Below are 23,699 nucleotides of genomic sequence, written 5' to 3'. Positions count from 1 at the left end.
CTCCACCATCATACCTGCAAGGGCCTGAGCAAGCAATAACAGTTCAGTTAAAACGTTAAGAAGACGCTGCTCTGGAAAAACAAGCGTATCAACGGGAACTTACGAGCCGGGCCACCTGGAGGTTGGCCACGGTGGTGCCCGTGAGCAGGGCGCCGGGCCTCGGGGCCGTGACCGTGGTGAGCTGGGGGCTCTGCTGCTGCGTGGGCTGCGGGGGCTGCACCTGCACTTGAGCCGTTGGCTGCGGGGGCCCCGCTGGGGCCTGTGCTGGGGGCGCCTGCTGGGGCAGCTGCAGTTTCTGCTTCTGCATTTTGATCAGGTGTTCCTAAAACCCAGATAAAGTAATCTTTTCATCAACATTAACTGTATTCCACTTTGTATAAATCTCGGCTTTAAGTTACTGTTCTACTACCCATTAAATATTGACGAAAACAGTTGCTACTGTCCAGTCTGCAAACAATCCTCCAGGCCTTTGCCAAACATTTTTCAAATGTTCGTTTATCACTGATGAAAAGTAACAACAGTGATTCTGACAGATCAGCAAATCTGTAACAAAATTTCTAGGTTCTGATCACTCATAAACAAGTTAATTTAAATCTGCAGTACCATCAAAAATATTCTAAAAGTCTTAAAATCATAGTCCTTGAAATTTTAAAATGTATTATAAGCAGTAGATCTAAATTTTGTATTCCAACTGTCTCCAAATGAAAGTTTAATTGATAAATAAACCCATGTCTTTAAAAGAAGTTGAAATAACAAGATAAAAATATTCTAGGGAATAAAAATTTTTTAGGAAAACTGATACTGAGTTATTCATTCATGACTATCAGATCTCTTTCAAGATGCTGAAAAAGAAAAGGACTTTGCACCTGGTTTAGGAGAGGGCAGGGAAGAGAGGAAAGGAATCAGGTGCATGAGTGGGTCAGCGGGGCTCTGAGCAGCTGAAAGCGGGGAGCAGGGCACTAAAGGCCCTGCCATCATAGAGTGGAAGGAGCACGGAGGTGGGCGGGGGAGGCAATAGCGTGGGGAGCGGCACAGACCCGCTCTGACAACTCGCCCCTGCTGGGCTGGACAACCTTAATTCAGCGCTGCCCATCAGCATTCCGCAGCAATGGACATGCTCTGGAGCTGGGCTGTCCAATGAGATGGTCACAGTTACGTGTGGCCTTGCACCCTTGAGCTGTGGCTGGTGTGACGGAGGGTGGAAAGTTGAGCCTGGTCACATTTTGTTTCTGCGGTGTGCACGCGGGTGCCCCTCCAGGGTGAAGTCCTGACAGGTGCTCGCAGGTCCTCAGGGTCTTCCAGCACCCTGGGCCCCGCTATCACCCACAAGGGGCAGGCCCGAGGGCAGGTACTTACTGTGGCAGCTCCGACAGCCAGCTGCAATTCTAAAATACCATCTTGTTTCTATTACATACGTTTTTCTGACTCCCTTCTATGTTGAGTATTAATGCTTTTCCATTTGTGGCAGTAATTCCTTTTAAAATGAATGTGTTTGGTTGTATAACAGCGCAGGTGGTACAGAGAGTGGCAAAATTCAGGAACATCAGTTCTCAAATGACTGAGACTGAGAAACGACAATGCAAATGAACTACTCCTAGAGAAACCAAGTCTTCACCACCTCGGCTCTTAAACTGTAGAAGAATGCTTTTCACCAACATTTTCTCAGGCTGGGAAAAGGGTCCAGTGGCCTTCAAGTTCTCCCTGGAGCCTGAGCTGCTGCACACAGCACAAGCAAGCAGGTGGGAAGATCCATCTGGAAACAGGGATTAAGGCCTCAGAGAGCTGGGAACAAGCTGGTCACATGATCATGGAAGCAGCCCTGTAGGCAAGGTTGTTTCTGAAGACAACACACACACACTTCCCACACAAAGACGATGCAGGTTGTGCAGAACACATTCTGAATGACACAACACAACAAGGCGTCATCACACAGCGGGCGTCAGGGTTTCTAGAAGATGCTCACCGGTGTCAATTTGCCCACAGCCTTGATTTGTGCCGGCGGCTGGGCCTGGCCTTGGATCTGCGGGACCTGCACCTGAGAGGCCTGCTGCTGCTGCTGCTGCTGCTGCTGCTGCTGCTGCTGCTGTTGCTGCTGCTGCTGCTGCCGGAGGAGCTGGAAGTGTGCAGGCGTGATGGTCTTCCCCGGGAGCTGGACTCCTGTGGCTGAAGAGGTTGTCTGGTGAGACTGCAGCCCCCCAGACACACACACACGCACCTGAGCCCTCAGGAGCTGTAAGAGCAGGGCAGGTCATGTAGGAAACCAACCCTGCCTTTACCTTGGGACACCTGAGTCACCAAAGACCGGGTTGGAGTCTGCACGGGGGTCAGGCTGGTAGTGACCACAGCCGAGGCCGTCACTGAGGTGACCGCTCGAACACCCTGAGTCGGTGCCAGGGACACCAGATCGGATGTGGCCGTGGCTGGGGAACCAACTGCTCGAGGCTGGGTGTGGACCACTTGGGCAGGAGCAGAGCCTCCGGAGGTCTGGAAAAGGCAAAGGGAAGAGAACTGTCAGGCTGCTTCACGATACTCAAGACTCTACAGTCATCGGGTGAAGAAAAAACGCCACAAAACTCTAAAACCTAGAAAACGAAGCCTTCTGACAAAGTGCTGAGAGACCTGTGAGGGCAAAACCTGTGCCCTGGGCTACAGCAGGTGGCAACATGCAGAAAAGGAAGATCCCCTCCCCCGTCTAACACTTGCCCTGTGCCTATCCAGGTGTCCTCACTCGAAAGACCTTTGGTTTCCAAGAAACCATCTAGATGCCCATGTTTATCCCTGCAAAACACACCAGGACCCTACTCCCCATGGTCATCCCCAGCCAGGCGTGGAAGCTGCAGTCCTGAACCCGCTCCCATCCACTCCAGGCCTCGTGGCATCCCAGCTGAAGTAACTTCTCAGATCTCTTGTCCATTAAAAAAAAATTATTTTGTCCACTTTTAAAAGTTGTTGATTTTCTTACTGCTGATGCAAGAATCTTTATATATATATATATATATATATATATATATATTTTGGGCTGGTGTTGGGTTTTCATTGATGCATGGGCTTTTCTCTAGTTTCAGTGAACGGGCTTCTCATTGAGGTGGCTTACTCTTTTTTTAATTTTCAACATTGAGGTGGCTTACTCTTGTGGAGAACCTACTCTAGGGTGCACAGGTTTCAGTAGCTATGGCACATGGGCTCAGTAGTTGCAGCTCCTGGGCTCCAGAGCACAGGTTCAGTAATTGCGATGCAAGGGCTTGGCTACTCCACATCATGTGGGATCTTCCCAGACCAGGGATCAAACCTGTGTCTTCTGCACTGGCAGGAGGATTCTTTACCACTGATCTACAAGGGAAGCCTGGAAGAATCTTTATATAATCTAAATACCAGTTCTTTCTCAGGTATATTTTCTATGCCTTTAATTTTATTAATAATGTTTTCCAAAGAGCAGAAATTCTTGATTTGATGATGCTTCATTTATTAATTTTTTCATGATTCACAAGCTTTTGGTATCTTAGGAAATCTTTGCCTAAACCAAGGTAGTAAAGATGTTCTATTTTTCTTCTAGAAATTTTATACTTTGGGCCTATGACCCACTTTGAGTGACTTTCTATATACAGTACTAGTGGAAGAGGTCAAAGTCCATTGTATGCACATGGCTCCGCAATTTCTCCAGCACCATTTGTTGAAAAGACTGTCCTTTCTCCACTGAATGAACTCTTCCAGCACTTTTAGCGAAAAATAATCAACTATGTACATGTGGGTCTATTTCTAGACACTCTATCCTACTCCATGGATTTGTGTGTCCATCCTTTTGCCAACACCATGCATCCAGATCACTACCAACAACACCTGTACAGCACAGACATTTTTCAAAACTCAAGAGGGGCCTTCCCTGGTGGTGGTGGTGGTAAAGGATCCACCTACCAATGCAGGGGACATGGGCTCAATTCCCCGCTCTAGAAGATTCCACATGTCAGCTAAGCCCGTGCTCCGCAGCAAGAGAAACCACTGCAATGAAAAGCCTGTGCACCACCACTGCAGAGTAGCCCCCACCTGTCACAGCTAGAGAAAGCCCTCGCACAGCAACGAAGACTCAGCGCAGACAAATAAGTAAACTTTTAAAAAATGCCCAAGAAGGATAGCACTCTATTTGCCAAATGCACGGCTGACTCTGAAGCCGCTTCTTCTCACTCGGGGCACATGTTGTCTCTAGGTCAGTGACTAAACTGGAACTCAGGACATAAACGCAAACTTGTCAATTTCAGTTGTTCACTTTTGCCTTTTATGGTGAAACACCACGTCCAGCAGGTGTGTCTGCTGGTGAGTGCCTTGTCTTCTGCTTTCCTGCTCAGGGGTTTTGCTGCTTTGTGTCATTCCCTCTGCCCAGGTCTGGCCCCTTCTTGCTTCCTACTCATGGGCCTAGATATCCCAGAAGCCCACCACCCTGCCTCGTGCCCCATCGAGCACCGTCCACTCCTGTACTTGCACAATGGCCACTGTCCACTCCCAGGCTAACCTGTCAGTACGGTACATGGGGTATCCTGTCTGCTTGTCAGAGACATACTCTCACCCCCTTCCTTCTCCCGCAGTCACGGTGGGGGATTTCAACACCCTCTCCCTCAAAAAGAACAATATGGAAACCATCCTCTGCACACCTAATGTTCTTGGTATTTTATGAAATTCAGACTAGATCAGTACATTCTATACCAATGGAATTTTAAATAAAAAAAAAAAAACAGACAACTTTGGCAGCATCCTAGGTCATGCACACCACCCAAACACCCAGGGGCAGGGACAACTCACAGTTAAGGCTCCAGGTGCCACGGGCGAAGCCAGACGCTTGTTAATGGACTGGAAGGTGGCGGCGGGGACACCGGCGATGGTGTTCACGATCACATTTCCACTCACGGTGCCTGCAGGGAGAGAGGGTGTGAGGCAGGAGGACAGGAGAGAATTCACCTCCAGTTGTGGCATCTTACCCGTGAGGCTTCTTACCCGCGGGCATGCTCGTCCCTGTGACAGATGTTTTGATGGCTCCTGCCTGCTGAAGGAAGGAAACCATTTGAATTTTAGGTCCAGTTCTCCCCTATGCAGATGCCCCAAAGCCTTCCATTTCATCAGGATAAAATTCAAAGTCTTAACTGCAGTTACTCAGACCACGTGGCCGACTTTAGCCCGCCCCCCATGTGCTCCCCACACACCTACCCATTCTCCCACCTCCTCCCACACTGCTGGGTCTGTGCCTCGGTCACCAAGCTCCAGCCACACTGATCCTTTTAACCCCGTATTTGTCAAACTCAGGGCCTCTGTGCTAGCTATTTTCCATTCTTCTCTGATTAGTGTCACTTGGCTATAGGCTACGGGCCAGCCCTGCATAAAGTCTTCCTGACCACCTACCACTGGGCAGAGAGCAGCTCTCACACCAAACAGGTGCTTAGTTTTCTGAACAAGGAAGGACAGAGCTGCCCAAGTGCCCATAAAAACACCACTGTGGCAAATACAGGGAGGAAACGACTCTATGTAACAAAGCCATCCCACGCTGGGGGGCGGTGTATTCCCATGGGGGATTCTTATGTGTCACCACGCACACACAGAGAGAGCACATGGCGGGGCATGCTGTGTGAGACCGTCAGACTACCATTCTTATTTAAACACCTTTTACTGCCTCCCTCTCATGGGTGCACAAGCTTCGGGGGAGGGTGGGGCAGGGTCGGGAATGGGAGGTCTGCACTAACTGCTCTGCAAGTCCGCAGAGGTCAACCTCTTCACAGTTACACTTCACAAATCCCTAAACCCAAACTTCCTGTCTCCTCCACCAAGAAGAGTGACCTCGCCTCCCACATCCCTACTGAGCTAAGCTAGCCCAGAGAGCAGAGCCGGGCCTGCGTGGGGTGATGCAGGTGAAATAGCCACTTCCTCGAGCGGGGGAAGACTGGGCCTCTGAAGGGCTTTGGGCTGGAAGCTGCAGGATCCCTTGGTGGGTGTGCTGGACCCGACCTCCCTGTTCCTTCTCACCAGCACTGCGGCACTGCCCACCGTCGTGATCGCAGGGGGTGCCTTTGGTGGGGGTGGCGCAGGCTGTGCAGGGGGCTGTGCCTGAGCCTGGGGCTGGACGGCAGGCGGCCCCGCGGGCTGCTGGCTGCCCGCTGCTGAGGGCTGGGGCAGAGGCGGAGGCGGCTGCTGGGGCGGTGGGGGCTGTGGCTGAGGCGGGGGTGGTGGGGGCTGTGTCACGGGCGGCTGCTGTGCCTTCTGCTGGTCAGCCAGCGCCTAGAGGGGCAGGAAGGAACAGTGTCGTGGGAAGGAGTTGGCCCAGCAGACCGCCCCAGCCCGTGGGCCCTGCCCACCCACTGCACCACACCTTTTTCTCCTTGGCAATGCGCTCTGCCCGGAGGGACGCGACCTGAATAGGAGGCAGGGGTTTGTCGTAGTTGATGCCACTAGAGACGAAAAACAAAAAAGAAATGTATTGCAAGTTCAAAAGCAGACAAACATTCTAGGAACCCGAATCCCCCATTTCCTATCCTGCCAGGTGCTGGGACACGACTCCTACAAAGCCTCACAGGTCAGGGCGCCTGGCGGGTTGGCCCTGGGAAGGGGAAAGGATGACCTTCCAACAGGAACTCCTGGAAGAGGGGCCTGGGTCTGACTCCCCTCTGCAGCAGTACTTGGCTGGGGCCCCAAGCATGTAGGGACAAGAAGGCCATTCAGCACTGTGCCCCTCAGAGCAGACTGCCTGCCCCTCCACCCAGCATAGCAAACTGATCACCCCACCTGCCCTAAGCATCAGCCCTCCTCCAAGGGGCCTTCAAGAGAGGTCAGCTGGTCACCCGCCTAGTACCATGAGCACTCGACGGTCCTCTCCAGCCTCTCACAGCAATCTTGCTTCCAAGGTTCCTGCGCCCCCCGCCCCCCATGACAGTCACAGCAAAGCTGGCTCTGCCCTGTGTGCTCCCTCCAGTTCTCAGGGCGGCTCACCAGCATGGCCCAGGTGCTGTGCTGCACTAGTATGGTATCTCTGGATGCCAATCCCCCCCAAGTCACATGTCCCCAACCCGCCCAGCACATTATCTTCCATCCTCTGACCACCAATGTCAGTCCACTCAGCCACCCGAGGCTGCCCTGCAACCCATCCAGCTGCCCCCGTATTCAAGTAAAGATGCAAAGACAATCTGTACCGTGAAGAGACACAGAGAGGGGCTGGGGTGTGAGCTGCCACGAGAGAAAGGTGACATGTGAGAGTGAGGCTAGGGAAGGGGCCCACATGCTGGGGGAGACCATCCCAGATAGAGCGACCCACACAGCAGAGCCGTGAGGCAGGAACTGCCGGCCCACTCGAGGAGCAGCCTCAGAGGCCTAGGCCCTTGGTGTGGCTGGGAGGGCCAGGGTTCTTAGCAGGGATAGGCCCGTGTCTGCAAAACCTGCTTGGTTACAAGGAAAGTTTGAGTCTGAGTGGCACCTAGGTTCCATCTGAACACGTTCTTTCCTCCCTGAATTTTAAGAACGCAAACACACAGAAAGTGGCAGGGATTTTACAGCCAACACCCAGGTGCCAAGCAACTCAGATTGCACGGTTCTCTGTCACTGCTCTCTCACCCCGACCCATCTCTCACCCACCATCTCACTACCTATCTACCTAGTCATTGTTTTTTTTCCTTTGCAAAATTTCAAAGCAAGAACACCCACCACCAACAGCATATATTTTCAGGGCAGAGCCAACAAGACATCTGCCAGTACAGAGATGCTGAAGGAGGAGAAGCCGCTGTCCCTCCTGCACCCCATCAGGCCATCAGACTGCAGATAGGACACCACCTCAACACATGAATGGGGACACCAGCCAGCCGGGGATGCCCCACCTCGATGCCTGGACACACTGTTTGCACAATAACTCACTGAACTTGTAGAGTTTAAGAAAGCCCTAAAATGAGGTCATTTTCAAATAGTTAAAACTGTATCACAAACACAGGAATACCTTTCTGCCAATACAGAAGCGTGCTTGGGGTTTTTCTGAAAGGGGTTCATGCCAAGCCTGCAACACAGAAAGACAGAAAATTACTGAACAAAGGAAAACGCAAAGGCGGGAAGGCCGACAGTGAGAACGAGCCCCCCTGACTCCGCGCGGCCGGCACGGGGGACCTGGGAAGCGTACAGCGGCTTGATGGGGGGGCTCCTCTTGCCGGCAGTCATCTTCATCAGGTCAAAGTGGCTCGTGTACAGCTGGGTGTGTGTGGCATTCTCGTCCTGGGCGTACATCTGGCCTGTGCGCAGAGGGCGGTTGTTCTTACTCTGAAACAGAACGGGGCAGCACAGCAGACACTGACCTGTGAACGGGGTCCCCGACTGGGAGCCTAACGTGAAACCACTGAGCCCCTTCTTCCTGACCTTCTCTCTGAGACTCAACATAGGACAGCAACGACACAGCGGCCGTCACTCCCCAGCCTGTGCGAGGCCTCCTTGCCCATCCCTGGAGGAAGAAGGGGACGCCTCCAGCTGGGGCGACAACAGTGAGGCCAATGGATCACACAGCAGGCCACTGCCAGCCAGGACACCCTGACTGCGATCCGCCCCCGGGCACCAGCTCGCCCTCCCAGGGGCCTCTGCCCCCAGTGGACGTGAAGGACGGGACTCTAGCATTATTTGTGCCTGGGACTCTCTCCTCCACGGGCCCTAAGGTGAAACCAGGCACCTCCTTGCTCCTGTAGAACTTCAGGGCGGTCCCTCCCGGCCCACAGGCCACCCCACAGAGGCTGCGTGAGTCCCTCCTGTAGATGTAACATGTCTGACCACCCCTGCTTCAGTGGGTGCAAGCAGGTCGTCGATGTAGGATGCCCCTATGGAGCAGCGCTCTAATGCAAAGTAACAAATCCCCACACGCAGAAGTGAAACACCTTGGACACTGAGTGCCTACCGGTCACTGGAATACAGTTCATTTCTAACCTCACTCTGTGCTCTGCTGCACAGGCACTTAACAAACTTCCCAGTTTATTCAGAACACCACCTTCAAACCCTATAAACGACCTTTGCCATTTTCTTTAGCTTCACACAGAAGCTATAACAGAGTGTCAAGTTTCAGCTTGACGATTTACTGTATCCAAGTTATGACAATCGTTAGAAATGCTTCCCAAACCTAATGGACCTGATACCGGAAGCCCTGTTGAAGAAAGCATTGCAAAATGGTGTTCTGAGGGAAGACTGTTTTTCTGGTATTTGTTTTCACACGAGGAAACAAACATGTCTTATCCAGAGACAACTGTTTTTAGAAAATGAAATCTTGAGATTTGTTAAAGGGTGCTTATAGGAAAAAAGTAAGTAACGTTCATGAATTAGAAATACAGGAGCAAACTTGATCAAAGCTCAGGATGTCTCCTGCTGTTACATCTGCCCCGGGCGGTCCCAGGCAGAGATGAGGTCATCACTCCTGTTCTGTGACGACGTGAGGACCATCACCCCAAAGGCCACCAGCCACAGGCCCAACACTGCGCACACAGGCTTTCTACATGGAGGCTATGGACCCACTCCCAAAGGTAAGAAGGTGAGGACAGAGCAGATGGAGAAATGGCAAGAGACAAATGCAGTTCAAGGGGGATGAGAAAAGGTGCTACAGTGGAGACATCCTCAGCAGTCACACTGACTGTGGGGCTGGGCCTCCTGACGACACACCATGTCTGCAGTCAGTGTCCACGACAACTGCAGCTAGGACCAGGGTGTCCAGCACCCATCAACCCCCTGCAGCAAGGCGTGGAGGTGGAGGCACGGACAGACCCTCCTTCATGTTGGCTGACAGCAGAGAGCAGGGGCCCTTCCACTCACCCAACCCTGGACGGAGGAAGCCCTCAGATGGTGCCGGGGCCACCAGACAGCACACAGAACTTTCCAGAGGATACAGCAGTGTGGCCGCTCCCTATGAGGTGGGATCTCAGCACCCAGACCACTGCCAACAGTAACTGTGACCACGCCGCCCCCTCTCAGGGCCTTGTCCAGTACTGCACACCCTCACCCGCCTCTGCCTAACCCCCCAGCCCCCATGAGCCTCACCTTGCCCTCCTCCCTGGGGATGAGCACATTCTCGTAGCGGTTCCGGCACTGCTTGGAGGAGCGGTAGATGCGACTGCACGAGTTGACGACGTCGCTGACCAGGTCCCAGTTGGGCGTGTGGGCCGGGGATACAATTGTGAGGTTCAAAGGCAGCTCAAGGAGCTGCTTCACGGCCTGGAGGATCGGGTTCAGGACCCGCAGGTCAAGGCCCTGCCCGTCGGACGGTTCCCCATGCCCCTACCCTCCCTACCCCCCGTCCCAAGGGCCCCAATGATGGGGCAGACCAAGGTCGGGGCCGCGGACTCACCTGCAGCAGCGCCCAGTCCTCGCTGATGAGCCACTCGGGGTTGTCGGGTCCGGACTCAGTGGTCGGTTTGGCAAAAGTCGGCAGAGGCTTGGCGAACTGTGTCTGCTGCTTCAGCAGAATGTTCTTCTTCTGCTCCTTGCCCTCCCGGCGGATCTTCAACATGCCGGGGGTCGCGCGGTCAAACAGCGACCGCGGGGGCACCACGGCCTCCCCGTGCCGCTGCTTCTTCTTCCTGCCTGCGGCTGCACGGAAAGTGGCTTCAGCTAGCGGGTCAGTGGGCCAAGGTGGGGAGCGGAAAAGCAACGGGGAGGGTAACCAAGGCCACCAGCAGTCACAAGCCTTCTCCCCACGCACAAGCCCACCTGAGGGGTCCGTCTTGTGTCGGCGGCGCTCCTTCCTCACATACACGGGCGGCAGCTTGGACTCGGGGATGGGCGTGGTTTCGTACATGAGACACATGACCGAGTCGATGTAGATGTCGTTGTCGTCCTGGGGGGGTGTGGGCGGCGTCCAGAGCTGTGTGCAGGAGGGACAGGCCTGAGCTGGGTGGCCACAAGGGCAGCTGGCCCAGCACGGCGGGAGGCAAAGGTCTGGGGTTGTGGGGACACGGGCACTCACCGGCATGACCTCCGTCTGCCCGTCGGCGCCCTCACACACAAACTCCTGAGGAAAAAGGGGAGGCTTTTCAGGTCCGCGCAGCCCTCACTTTGAGCTGCGAGTGGTCAACTGTCTACCTTCACGTCAGTTAATGAGCCTTTGAAACAAGCACGCAGCACTGCCATTGCCAAGACCTAAACTGCGCTTCCATCACAGCTGGCATGACGGTGGAGAAAGCCAACAGCAGGGAACAGAAACCCCCTAACCCGGTGCCGGACCGAGACAGGCCCAGCCCGCCAGCCCCGGGTTCGCAGACAGGAGGCCTTGGAGGGGCGCCCGTACCGCGCTGTAGGCATCTTCCCGGGTGTAGGTGAGGAGCTGCTCCTGCTCCTGCTCCAGCCGTGCCCTGGCCTCCTGCTCCCGCAGGCTCCGCGCGTTCCGGGCCTCCCATTCACGCACAGCAGTCAGCACGGCGCCCTGCGGGAAGACCGGCCATTCCCATCGCTGCCCCAGACTGCCCCGCCAGCCTCCCGGTCCTCAGGCCCCTTTTTCTCTTCCCAATACATGACCCTCTAACCAACCACCGAGCTGCTTCAAAACCAAGGAAAACCGCCTGGTGTAGGGTTTCAGAGGCTTTGCCCATCTGATCACTTTACATACGGGTGGGGTTTGGTTTCAATGCCTTGAAATCTGGGTGAGTCACGCTTACTTCCAACCCAGCTTAACACTGAAGAATCTGAGATTCTCACATGTTAAGATGGTCAAAAGTGCAATCTCTTACCTCACTACTTCTCTCCTTTTCTTGATCAATGGAAGTATGGAATAATTCCAGGTAGTTCAAAGCATATTTTTCAATTGGTGTGAGCTGTATCAAAATGCATTTTTTGAACAGAATTAGTAGCAAGTTCATAAGGATTTAGTTCCTCATATAACTCCCCACCAGCACCTGAATCAACATAGTGACTGGTCTTGGTCAAGAATGAACAAGAAATGCCTCACAGAAAGGTCACATGCTTAAAATATTTAGGTATAAAGAAAAACTGAAGTAGAAACCCAGAAGAGAAAATGCCCAAACCTGCCCCATGAAGTCCGCTAACTCCTCCAGCTGCGAGGGCTCCTCGTCCCACCTGGAACCGCTGGAGTCAGGCGACCCGGGCACGGCCTCCTCAGCCGGCTTCTGGGCATCCTCCTCCTCCAGGTACTCGATGCTCTTGAGGGCCTACAGGATGTACATGCTGCGTGGGGTGACTTTAATATGCTTTGAACACTCTAAATAAGGGGTCTTGGAAAAGAGCCACACACGGACCCGAACATACACCCACACTCCACACCGAGCCCCCACCCCCCACCCACAGCGATGCGTGTGCTCTTCAGACCCTCACACACTCTGGGGAAAAGCCTCAGGACACAGGCCGACACGCACAGCAAGGCCGCCAGACTCAGAGAACCGAGCAGAATGGGGGTGTCTCGTTCTATTGCATACCCGACACCCACCTTTCCGCCCCAGTCCCACCACAAGGGTACTTCATGGTGCATGTGACATACGCCCTGGTCCGTGGCGTAGACAGAAACCAAACCCCCAGGAAGACAGTCCTTGGCACCACCGTTCAAGAAACACAAATTAGACTAGCAAATAACGCGTGCTCCTCTCTCAACAGCCAGAAGGTACAACTGTCAGGGGCTGGCAGACTCAAGACACACACGCTCACGGAGGGGTGGTGGTGCGGAGGGATCATATAGCTTAAGGGGATTCACTTAAGAAATCTTCTAGGCAGGGCAACTAGGCAAATCTTCAAAGTTTAAAAGGTAAACCAACCTCACACGATACCCAGAAATTATTTCCAGACAGACTGTCCATCTAAGCATGAGGGATAAAACACTGAAGCATCTACAAGAAAGTACAGGAGAACCTCTCAGAACGCAAAAGCATCAATCACTTGACAAAGACAGTGGCATTAGGACCAAGAATTTCTGCTCACAGAGACAGAGTATTTAAAAAGACAAACCACAGATTGGGAGAATATATTTTACATGTATCCCACAAAGGCCTTGCACTCAGAATGTAGAAAAAATGCCAACAAGCCATTAAGAAAAAGAGACAACCCAGTTAAAAAAAAAAACCCACAGAAAACGATGCAAACGAGCATCTCACACAAAAGTACCCACATGACCAATGAACACAAAGCTCACCAGCCAAGAGCAAGCTGCAATTCAACCAGAGACGCACCCACACGGCCCCCACGCCTGTACCTCTGAACTGGTCCCCAGCCCAGTGTCAACACAGAGCCAGATGATGGTCCTAAGCCACATGTCCTTGGGCAGCCTGTCTCCATCACTGCTGACCCCCGGTCACACCTGACTCCTGCTGTCCAGACTCAGAGGTGCTGTCCCTCCACCCGTTAACACTCTTGACACTGCTCATCACACCATCACCATGAGGTGATGGTCTAGCATCTCTCCTGTCACTAAAACAGAAGCTCCAGGGAGGATGAGAGGTCTTTTTCTCAACACTATACCCCTACTGCTTAGAACAGTGTTTGACACAGTGTAAGACAACCCACCAGAACACTTCAAAGAATCTCTATGTTGAAAGAACATGCCAAGCCAACGTCTCTAAGTCACACTAAGAAGCAACAGCAAGAGTGTATGACAGACTCACATTCCTCAAATACTCGCCCCTTTAGACCTCACAGTTTTCTTCCAGGATCCATGTAAGATTTTTACCAACGGTTAAGGATTGCCGGGACAAATATCAATAACATCAGATATGCAGATGATACCACCCTTATGGCAGAAAGTGAAGAGGAACTAAAAAGCCTCTTGATGAAAGTGAAAGAGGAGAGTGGAAAAGTTGGCTTAAAGCTCAACATTCAGAAAACTAAGATCATGGCATCTGGTTCCATCACTTCATGGGAAATAGATGAGGAAACAGTGGAAACTATTTTTGGGGGCTCCAAAATTACTGCAGATGGTGAATGCAGCCATGAAATTAAAAGACGCTTACTCCTTGGAAGGAAAGTTATGACCAACCTAGATAGCATATTAAAAATCACACATTACTTTGCCAACAAAGGTCCATCTAGTCAAGGCTATGGTTTTTCCAGTGGTCATGTATGGATGTGAGAGTTGGACTATGAAGAAAGCTGAGTGCCGAAAAATTGATGCTTTTGAACTGTGGTGCTGGAGAAGACTCTTGAGAGTCCCTTGGACTACAAGGAGATCCAACCAGTCCATCCTAAAGGAGATCAGTCCTGGGTGTTCATTGGAAGGACTGATGCTGAAGCTGAAATGCCAATACTCTGGCCACCTGATGCGAAGAGTTGACTCATTGGAAAAGACCCTGATGCTGGGAGGGATTGGGGGCAGCAGGAGAAGGGGATGACAGAAGATGAGATGGCTGGATGGTATCACCGACTTGATGCACGTGAGTTTGAGTAAACTCCAGGAATTGGTGATGGACAGGGAGGCCTGGCATGCTGTGATTCATGGGGTTGCAAAGAGTCAGACATGACTGAGCGACTGAACTGAACTGAAAGATTACCTCCAGGAAAAGTAACCTACTGTTTCCCCACTATCATTTCATTTATGTTATGATGTTTTGGGTTTGCAGCGGGGGCAGGGGGGGCACAGCGTTTCTTAAGCTGAGAGTTATGTTTTGTTTTTTATTTATTGTTTAAATATTGGGTGTACTAGGTCTTCAGCGTGGAACTTGGGCTACAGAGTGTGCAGGCTCAGTAGTTGTGTCACAAGGGCTTAGCTGTCCTGAGGCTTTACGAGATTTTAGTTCCCCGATCAGGGACTGAACCCACATGCCCTAAATTGGAAAGTGAATTCCTAACCACTGGATGACCAGGGAAGTCCCCGTCAGGCTGTTTGAGATTTTCTTAAAAGCCTAAAGCACTTGTCACCTATTTTAAAAACAACAGGGTAAATCAATCTGTTCCTCCAGATACAGAAACAGCTGTAAGTACTTCTATGCACCTGACATTACCCACAGACAAATACTATTAGAAAATGTAAGAAACAGTGGACAGTGGTTGTCTCTGAGAGAGAAGTGAGGGCGTGATGCAAGAGACTTACTTTTCACCATAAATTTTTGAAGATTTTACCACATGTATTTATAACTACTCAATAATCAAACAGTTAAGTCTCAAAAATAGAAGAGGAGTCATCCTGTAGTCAAAAGCCCCTCCAAGAGGCAGGGCAGGAACAGAGCCTCAGGGAGGAGAGCGAGATGGCCCTGACAGGTGGGTGTGTAACGTGTCTGCACAGTAGCTTGTGAGACAAGTGTGCAACGTGCGAGCATCTGGGCCAAAAACGCAGAAGGCAAGATTTCATTCAATCTCATAAACCTGAAGCATGTCATCTCAGTACATAACCCACAATGACGACTGAGTGAAACAGCTGCTGTTCTCTGTGGTCTTGTCCTCAGAGTGGGATGTGGGGCTCACGCCAGGGCTGCCTTCAGCCCAGCAGCACTGCGACAGGGGAGTGCTGAGACGGCAGTGGGTAAGGGCCAAGGGGTTGGAGCAGAAGGTCACACAGGACAGTGTGGGGTGGCCTGAGAAGCATGGGTGGAAACGGTGACAGTGGGTGGCAGTGGCGGGGGCACACCACTCTCTCCCGCGCCCTTCACCTCTTTTTACAGCTAAAATCCCCAACAACGAAAGCAGGGAAGGAGAAAGCTGACAGGTCAGGCCCAAGCAACTGGAGCCTGGGGAGGGGGAACAGTGGTGTTGCAGGAGCGGGGGCAGACCCAAAGCTCTAGATCCAATGATGCCAGGCAGGCACCAGCCATCCTTACCTCTATGAAAGGTCTTGCAATTTTGGGCGCAATGGTTTCTGTGACAGAAGGTTCCTGAGAAAGAACGACAAACTCCTCAGCCTTCACTGGGAAGCCAGTATCATCCATGGGTGGATAAACCTCAAACAGCTCCTGGATTGTTCGCTGAAACAAAAATGTGTATCACTGAGCCCATGACCTCTGCGCCCAGAAAACCACCAGCCACCAACCCCTCAACAGCATTAAAACCCCCCAGTTCTGGTCACTGTGTGGCACCCCCTCCTCCGCCCCAGGCCTCCTCGCAGAGGACAGTACCTGCGTGAGGAACGCCATGGAGTAGTCGTTTCCCTGAGCAGCCACTTCTCGGATCAGATCTTTGGTGCCATTTTTCAACAACTTCTCTTCAATGGAATTGCCACTCACGAGCCTACAAACCAAACGCGGACACACACACGACACCTAAATCCCTGGGAGCCCGAGGACAGCCTGAGTGCCATGGTGTCTGGACCACCCAGCAGAACAGCACCTGCGTGGAGCAGCATGTTGGCAGTGCTCTGAGCTGCTTCCTTCCTTTGTGTGGTGGCCAAAGGAGACTGGAGGCCTGCAGGGTCGCCTGGCCACTACCCCACATGGGGTGAGCCACACCACCATCTCCCATGCAGCAGGAGGGCTGGCCCCAGAGGCCCACGTCACCCATGCCGGCTGGCTGTGTCCCCTCACTGGCCTCTACCTGGAAAGAGCCCCCCAGGACTCCGGACCCCTTGAGCCCTGTCTCCCTCAGTGCTGACGATGGCAGGCAGGTGCCCCCAAGTCTCTGTGCACCTCCCAAAGGAACCTGTGTCTAGCGGCTGCAGCCCAGGACCAGCATCCCCTGGCTGCTGCTTCGTGCCACCTGGAAAGCTGCAGTAACCACTCCTTACGTCCATGATCAGGGCTTTCATTAAGATGATGTTAAACCTCACTATCGCTTTGGGAAAACCTTATACAGTTTTGTGAACAGGCCTTCTTGTCCCAGAACAGAGCATGTCCTACGCTCATGATATCACTCAGGTTATTCCCTTTCATGACTTTACCCTCTACTCCTGCACATTCTGCACCTTTACTGCCAAGGTCGTTCCTAAGTGTCTACAGACTGTGGCTACTGAGAAGAAAATGTTTTCCCCATCACTAGCTAGTAACTGCTAAAGGGCCAACGGTAAACAATTACACAATGAAACATTATTCGATCACATAAACAATATACCAAATTTGTATATATTTGCATGGAAACAGGCTCTAGACATACTGTTAAAACAAAACAGCATTACATGGTAAGACTGCTGGCACAAGCCATTTAAAAAAATCAGGGAGGGCTTCCCTGGTGGCTCCGTGTTAAAGAATCTGCCTGCCAATGCAGGAGATATGAGTTCGATCCCTGGTCCAGGAAGATCCCACATGCTGCAGAGCGACTAAGCCTGTGCTCCACCATCACTGAGCCTGTGCTCCAGAGCTCGGAGAGCCGCAACGGCTGCAGCCTGAGCGCCTTAAAGCCCATGCTCTGCAACAGGAGAAGCCACCACAGTGAAAAGTCTGTGCACTGCAACCAGAGAGCAGCCCCCGCTCACCTCAACTAGAGAAATGCCTGCGCAGCAGCAAAGACCCAGTACAGGCAAAAATAAGTAAAATTATTAAAAACAAATTTATATTAAAAAATTAGGGATATGTCTGGAAAGACATTAAAATGCTACTAATTGATGACTGGGCAGACTGTTTACCTTCTCCATGTGCTGTTGTTTTTTTTTCTTTTCAATGAACAAGTAACACATTTACAATGAAAAAAAAATTAAGCTATTTAAACACAGTGTGCGGATGATTACATCTTAAAAATGGTAAGGGTTATGCATGTGGGCTGGGGTTCCAGCCCTGGGCCAGCCACCAGGGACCACACACTCTGCAACAACCCCTCCCAGAGGTGGCAGGAGCACAGAGGAAGGGGCGAGTCACAGGCCTGCACACTTGGGCACCAGATGGGCAGACAGAGGGCTGACACACAGGCAAAGCCTCCTCTGCTTTTCTCAGCTGTGTGTGGATGACCGCTTATAAGATTTAAATTATTTCAGTAGCCTGTTTACAAGTTGCCACAGTTAAGTGATAACAAATCATTTACATTTGACAATACCTGAAACAACCTAAAACCTGAGACACCCTCTTAAGGGTCAGAGACTCTAGAAGAAATATAATAGGCACATGTTAGAAGGACAGCAACTTGTGTCTCAGCAGCAAACCCAGTCACCACTGCGAACAACTCAACGATGTCCCAAGCAAGGCTGAGTGTAAAGAAAGAACAGACGGGACAGCAGGAACGTGAGCCCGCCTGAAGGACAGGAAACACACGAGGCAGAAGCTTCTGCAGTGCGCTGCAGCCACCCCTGGCTGCCCCGCCGGAAGCCGCCTCACCTGTATATGTGCACATCCTTGCGCCGCCCAATCCGGTCGCACCACTCCTGGGCCTTGGCGTCCATCACGGGGTTGAGGTCGTGATCGTAGAAGACCACCGCGTCCGCCTCCACTAGGCTCACACCTGTGGCGCGGCTATGTGTGGAGAGGAGGGCGCAGAAGATGCGCCGGTCTCGGTTGAAACTCCTCATCAGTTCCTGGGATGAGATAAGCTCCCGAGTTAGCGCTCCTGATTAACGACAGGAAACCTCCAACATGTTCGGATGCTAGTCAGTTAGAAATTATTTGGTGTGTCTTTCCTTTGACTCATGGTTCATGTTCCAATTACATCGGGGTTCAGCATTTTATCCTGGTTCTTTCAGGTATGTGCACTCTCCTTCACTTACTGAGAGCTAACATCTCTACCCTGTTTGAAGGTTGCCTGCCAGTCTCCCACCCTGAACTGTCAGCTCCACGTGTAGGCCCCAGAGGACAGCAGAGTCTCCCTGGGGAGGGATGCGTGCTTATTCATGTACCCTCCAGCAATGCCAGGAGCCTTACAGCAAAAGCCCCTGGAGTAAGGTCGAGGGAGCTGCAGCCAGCCAGGGGCAGGGCCCTCCACTCCCTTCAGGGCTGCCAGCAGAAATGGCTTCCTTCACACGACGTCTCTCCTGCAATGATTTCAGCACCCAAGCAGACCTTAGCAGGAGACCAGCCCTCTTCTTCAAGAAATTCTCTACATACAGTAAATCGCCTACACACAAACCTTCAAGTTGCTGGCTTTCAAAGATGCAAAGGTGAGTTCGCATGTTCAACCACGTAAGTTAGTTCATGTGTCTGGTGTAGATTGTCATGTGAGTGTATCCTCTCCAAGGGGTTGTGATTTTGTGCACTTTACTGTACAGAGCAGCATAGTGGTACATCATCTTTATATCAAACCCAGAATGTCCAGAAGCAATGTAAAGGCAGTGGTGACATAGCTGATTATGTTAGTTGGGGACTTAGGCTAACCTTGGTGGACTTACGAACAAACTGGACTTATGAATGTGCTCTCAGAACAGAACTCGTTTGTATGTGGGGGACTTACTGTAATGTGTTACATTACTCTCGAGGGAACTTGCTACTTAAGACTGTGGTGTATTTCCTTCCAGGCCTTCTCAGCGTGGGGAGGCCTGCGTGTACTGGATGATGTGAAGTGGGTAACGCGATGCACAGTCCAGCAGCTTGTCTGTACCGTGATACCAAGGCCTGTCATGAAACACTGCTGAGGACGACTTCCTAGTTCACCCTGTGGGACACTCGGGACAGCGCTAAGTCCTGTGGCCCACAGACCACTGTGGCCCATTCTTCTATTCCTGGACATGGACTGTGCTCCCCACTGGGGGTTACTACAAACACTTTCACAGACAATTGTGTAGATACATCTTTAAGAAGTGTGGTGCGGCTAAAGGAGTTCTAGATACAGAATAAGGGCTTCCCTGATAGCTCAGTTGATGAAGAACCTGCCTGCAATGCAGGAGACCCTGGTTCGACTCCTGGGTGGGAAAGATCTGCTGGATCTTGAGCTTCCCTTCCTTTGTGGCTCAGCTGGTAAAGAATCTGCCCGCAATCCAGGAGACCTGGGTTCAATCCCTGGGTTGGGAAGATCTGTTGGAAAAGGGAAAGGCTACCCACTCCAGTATTCTGGCCTGGAGAATTCCATGGACCATGTCCACGGGGTCACAAAGAGTTGGACATGCCTGAGGGACTTTCACTTCACTTCAGATACAGAATTACTAGGCTAACTGTATAACCATTTTTAAGGTTTACAACCCATCCTGCCAACTTGCTTTCTAGAAAGGTGTCCTAATTTGCACCCCCACCAGCAGCCTGATGGAATCAAGCTACCCTCAGCTAACCTGGCAAGTAAAAACTGGGCATATTATTTAAACCTGCATTTTTTAAGTGTAAGTCAGTCATGAGGGCTTTTCTGTTTTCACATGACTACTTCCTGAAGGACAATCATCTCGTTCTTATAAGGACTACACATCACCAATTTTGATTCTGAAAACATCTAGCCAACTGGATTTCCCAAGTAACAGAACTTATGAAAAAATGTTTTGACACAGCGCAGCTAAAGTCCAGATACATTAAGAGGTTCTTCTCTCTGTTTAGATAGCACGGCTCCGAGAAACCAGCTTAGAAACTGGCAATCAAAGTTAACCCAACCAAATCATAAACGGTAACAAAAGAAATGATTTCCTTCCTACCTGCCGTTGTTCACTGTTGGCGTTTTCATCAATTCTTATGTAGGTGAGATAATGGAAGTTCAAGAACATTTCTAAGATGTCCAACATGAGAACCATCTGCGATAAGATCAGCACTCGGCGTCCTTCAGACTTCAACTTCTGAAGTAAGATGGCTAAGGCCTCCAGCTTTCCTGTGAAACGAGGGACACCGAGAACATCTCATAATCCAAAGCAAGTAAGCCCAACACAGGGTGCAGAGTGGGTGGGACGCCTCTGGTACCTGAGTCAAACTGGACCAGCCTCAGCTCGGGGAACCGCAGCGAGTGCAGAGCCGTCATCCGCTGCAGCTGCTGCGCGTAGGGCGCTGTGTGCTCCCGCAGGCAGTGCCGGAAGAGCCGCATCCTGTGGCTGTAGAGGGAGGGCGGCCTTGCCACCCACAAGCGCGGGGGCGCGGCCACCACCGGCGGGATCACGCACACCACCCTGAGAAGCAGAAAGCATGCGTGTCACAGGTGACATGCACGGCACCTCCACCAGGCAGTCCCTCTGGCTCAGGCAGCGAAGGCCCAAGAAGGCAGACGGCAGAACCGTCTGGCAGTGGGGAGTCAGAATGCCTGACTCCAGTCACATGGGGGGGACTTGGCTGCTGGAACACACCATCGCAGCAGCCACAGGAGTGGGTGCCGGCCAGTGAGGGCTGCCCAGATCAAAATAAGCAGTGAAGAGTACTGCCTCCTACCCCCTGAGAGCACAGGGATGTGTGCGGAGGCAGGACACAAGCACTCTGTCTCCTGGATGGTCTGGGGAGGATGTGAGCCCTGAAGCTGCTACAGCCACAGTGTCCCCAGCCAGGGTTGGGATCCAGGCTTGGGAGGAGGAGGCCCTACCAAGGGCAGCAAGACGACGACTCAGAGGACCCAGACAATCGACTCTGAACAGACTCCAAAGGACAACTTGTGGAGAGAAGTGAGATGAATGTCCACAAAACAACCACGAAAGTTGGTGGGGTGCAACACAGTGAGCGTTTATTTTTTGGGGCTCCAAAATCACTGTGGACAGTGACTACAGTCACGAAATTAAAAGACAGTTGTTCCTTGGAAGAAAAGCTATGACCAACCTAGACAACATATTAAAAAGCAGAGACATCACTTTGCCAACAAAGGTCTGTCTAGTCAAAGCTATGGTTCTTCCAGTAGTCATATATGGATGTGAGAGTTGGACCATAAAGAAGGCTGGGTGCCAAAAATTTGATGCTTTTGAACTGTGGTGTTAGAAAAGACTCTTGAGAGTCTCTTGGATGACAAGGAGGTCAAACCAGTCAATCCTAAGGGAAATCAACCCTGAATATTCATTGGAAAGACTGATGCTGAAGCTCCAAAACTTTGGCCACCTAACACAAAAAGCCAACTCAGTGGAAAAGACCCTGATGGTGGGAAAGATTGAGGACAGGAGAAAGGGGTGACAGAGGATGAGATGGTTGGATGACATCACTGACTCAATGGATATGAGTTTGAGCAAACTCCGGGAGATAGTGAAGGACAGAGGAGCCTGGCGTGTTGCAGTCCATGGGGTGGCAAAGAGTCAGACACGACTTAGCGACTGAACAACACCACCAACAGTGAGTGAGTAAAGAATGCTTACAATACTCTACCTTACCTGTCGATGACATCCTGGAGGGATTCTTGACGTTGAGTCAGCGTCAAAATCAGGTCCCTGTGACTTTTCGAGGGCAATGTGTACCTGCTTGCAGGCCCAGCCCCCTTCCCGTGACCACGGTCAGAAGCCCGGAACCAAGGCACCTGCTCTCTGCCAGGCAGGGAACAAACCCCCAACAAGTCTCTGCCGTAGATGGGGGAGCGGGAGCAGCGCCGTTCGTTGACGAAGTAAATCTGGTCCAGCCGCTCTTTCAGAAGTCTGGTCTTCTCCTCCTTCATCAAAAACAGGGATGAAAATGGCTACTGAGAAATAGCATGGCTGGCCTTACTAAGCCCTGTGAGTCCCTCGTGTGTGGCAACTGGCCACAGAGCACGCTTGAGGCTTGTGGGGCCAGGCTCCACAGAAAACAGTGGCAGAAAAAAACAGTGACAGAAAAAGAAGCAGAGAAAACAGCACCACTTTCACTGCCAACATGAGAAGTATTTCTTCAGACACAGTGAGCATTTCTAATGTCTAGAAGACTAGTAGAAGCATACAAAAAAAATGGGAAATGTAACTTTTACAGTCCTAAAGCCTAGTTGATTAGAAAAAGTGTTTTTAATTCTCTAATTCAAGGAGATAGCATGTTTTTGATGGCAAATGTTTTTGATGGCAAGTAAACAGATAATACCTCACAGAGGTGGCGATGTATTAATATCACAACCCTCCCCCATGACAAGCAGCTTCTGAGAAGGACCTTCGTGTGTGCAGGGATGCCACGATGCTGCCCTGGGGTCTGCTGCACCATACCTGGGTGGGGCCAGCGACAGGAGAAGCTGGTTTGGAGGCTGCTCCGGGTTCTCCTGCGGCCAGGGGACTGACTGCCACTCGACCAGGCACACCCACTACAAATGCAAAAGCAAAGGGCTGGCACACAAAACTACTGGCATGCCCTCTAGAGGCCCTCCTTCACCGGCATGCTCCCTGGAGCGTCCTTGGAATTCACGAGCACATTTCTAGAATATGTCAATTCAAGTCTAAATCATTCAGAGCCAACAGTGAGGCATCCCTGGTCTCTGGCCATGATCTGAAGTGAACATCATGGTCTGACTCTTTGGCAAGAGCCCTATGTGCAACTCAAACCTCCCCGCCATCCCGCTGAGCAGCAGCCACATGGGCCCTTTGCTCTGCTGTCCTTGGCATCTCAGCAGCATCAACCCTGTGTAGCCGGGACAGAGGGATGCCAGGGCCCAGGACAGTCTGCTCCCATCAGCCAAGCCACATTGCCTGTCTTGACAGAGACTTCTCCATGAAGACTGTGAAGGGGATGGCCGAGGACTGAGAAGGATCTGCTTGCAGGGAGCAAGGGGAAGGGTCGAGATAATTAGAACCCAGTGGCTGGACTGGCGTTAGGTTGGGAGTCTGGGGCCTCACAGAGCAGGACTGAGCACCCTCTGGGGAGAGAAAACCTGAAGCACGAAGCCAACCAAATACAAGCAGAACTGAAAGTGGCCCAGCTGGACACAGAGCAGTGACCAGGACCCTCCAGCACCCACCCCACCAACAGAGCCCCTGGCAGGGATGGGCTGTAGTGACCAGGGGCTCCAGTTGGGAGAGATCCTGGCCACCTCTACATATCAACCTGAAGTGGTGCCCATGTGCAACGAGTGGACTCCCCAGCAAGCACCGCAGGAGGGTGGGTACGTCTGAAGCA

General features: G+C 51.8%; 1 protein-coding gene and 1 non-coding gene across 12 annotated transcripts in view; both read right to left on the bottom strand.

Annotated features, from left to right (window-relative positions):
* The window catches only part of EP400 (E1A binding protein p400), a 108,564-nt gene that overhangs the window by 14,669 nt on the left and 70,196 nt on the right, over positions 1–23,699 (bottom strand). For 8 of the 11 annotated variants that reach the window (XR_010658861.1, XM_065904543.1, XM_065904552.1 and 5 more), the window contains 23 exons: positions 22,796–22,890; positions 22,007–22,278; positions 20,631–20,833; positions 20,372–20,541; positions 18,144–18,340; positions 16,023–16,134; positions 15,729–15,872; positions 12,000–12,143; positions 11,706–11,789; positions 11,267–11,401; positions 10,946–10,990; positions 10,690–10,843; positions 10,328–10,569; positions 10,021–10,194; positions 8,135–8,271; positions 7,958–8,014; positions 6,347–6,425; positions 6,004–6,255; positions 4,984–5,032; positions 4,792–4,901; positions 2,277–2,484; positions 1,964–2,163; positions 104–322 (listed from right to left, as the gene is read on the bottom strand). Coding sequence is in view for 10 of the 11 variants with exons in the window: in XM_065904543.1 (XP_065760615.1) it covers positions 104–322; positions 1,964–2,163; positions 2,277–2,484; positions 4,792–4,901; positions 4,984–5,032; positions 6,004–6,255; positions 6,347–6,425; positions 7,958–8,014; positions 8,135–8,271; positions 10,021–10,194; positions 10,328–10,569; positions 10,690–10,843; positions 10,946–10,990; positions 11,267–11,401; positions 11,706–11,789; positions 12,000–12,143; positions 15,729–15,872; positions 16,023–16,134; positions 18,144–18,340; positions 20,372–20,541; positions 20,631–20,833; positions 22,007–22,278; positions 22,796–22,890 (3,482 nt within the window). In the remaining variant the exon portion in view is untranslated. The remainder of the gene's footprint in view (positions 1–103; positions 323–1,963; positions 2,164–2,276; positions 2,485–4,791; positions 4,902–4,983; positions 5,033–6,003; positions 6,256–6,346; positions 6,426–7,957; positions 8,015–8,134; positions 8,272–10,020; positions 10,195–10,327; positions 10,570–10,689; positions 10,844–10,945; positions 10,991–11,266; positions 11,402–11,705; positions 11,790–11,999; positions 12,144–15,728; positions 15,873–16,022; positions 16,135–18,143; positions 18,341–20,371; positions 20,542–20,630; positions 20,834–22,006; positions 22,279–22,795; positions 22,891–23,699) is intronic. The other 3 variants (XM_065904544.1, XM_065904553.1, XM_065904548.1) reach the window with 1 other exon arrangement.
* On the bottom strand, positions 18,585–18,714 carry LOC136146204 (small nucleolar RNA SNORA49). The gene has a single exon (XR_010658932.1). It is a non-coding gene; the product is annotated as a small nucleolar RNA SNORA49 (small nucleolar RNA).

This window comes from Muntiacus reevesi, chromosome 13, assembly GCF_963930625.1.
Source record: "Muntiacus reevesi chromosome 13, mMunRee1.1, whole genome shotgun sequence".
In the NCBI taxonomy this organism is placed as follows: domain Eukaryota; kingdom Metazoa; phylum Chordata; class Mammalia; order Artiodactyla; family Cervidae; genus Muntiacus; species Muntiacus reevesi.
Note: the sequence above shows the minus strand (reverse complement) of the source record. Positions and strands in the feature narration are given on the sequence as shown.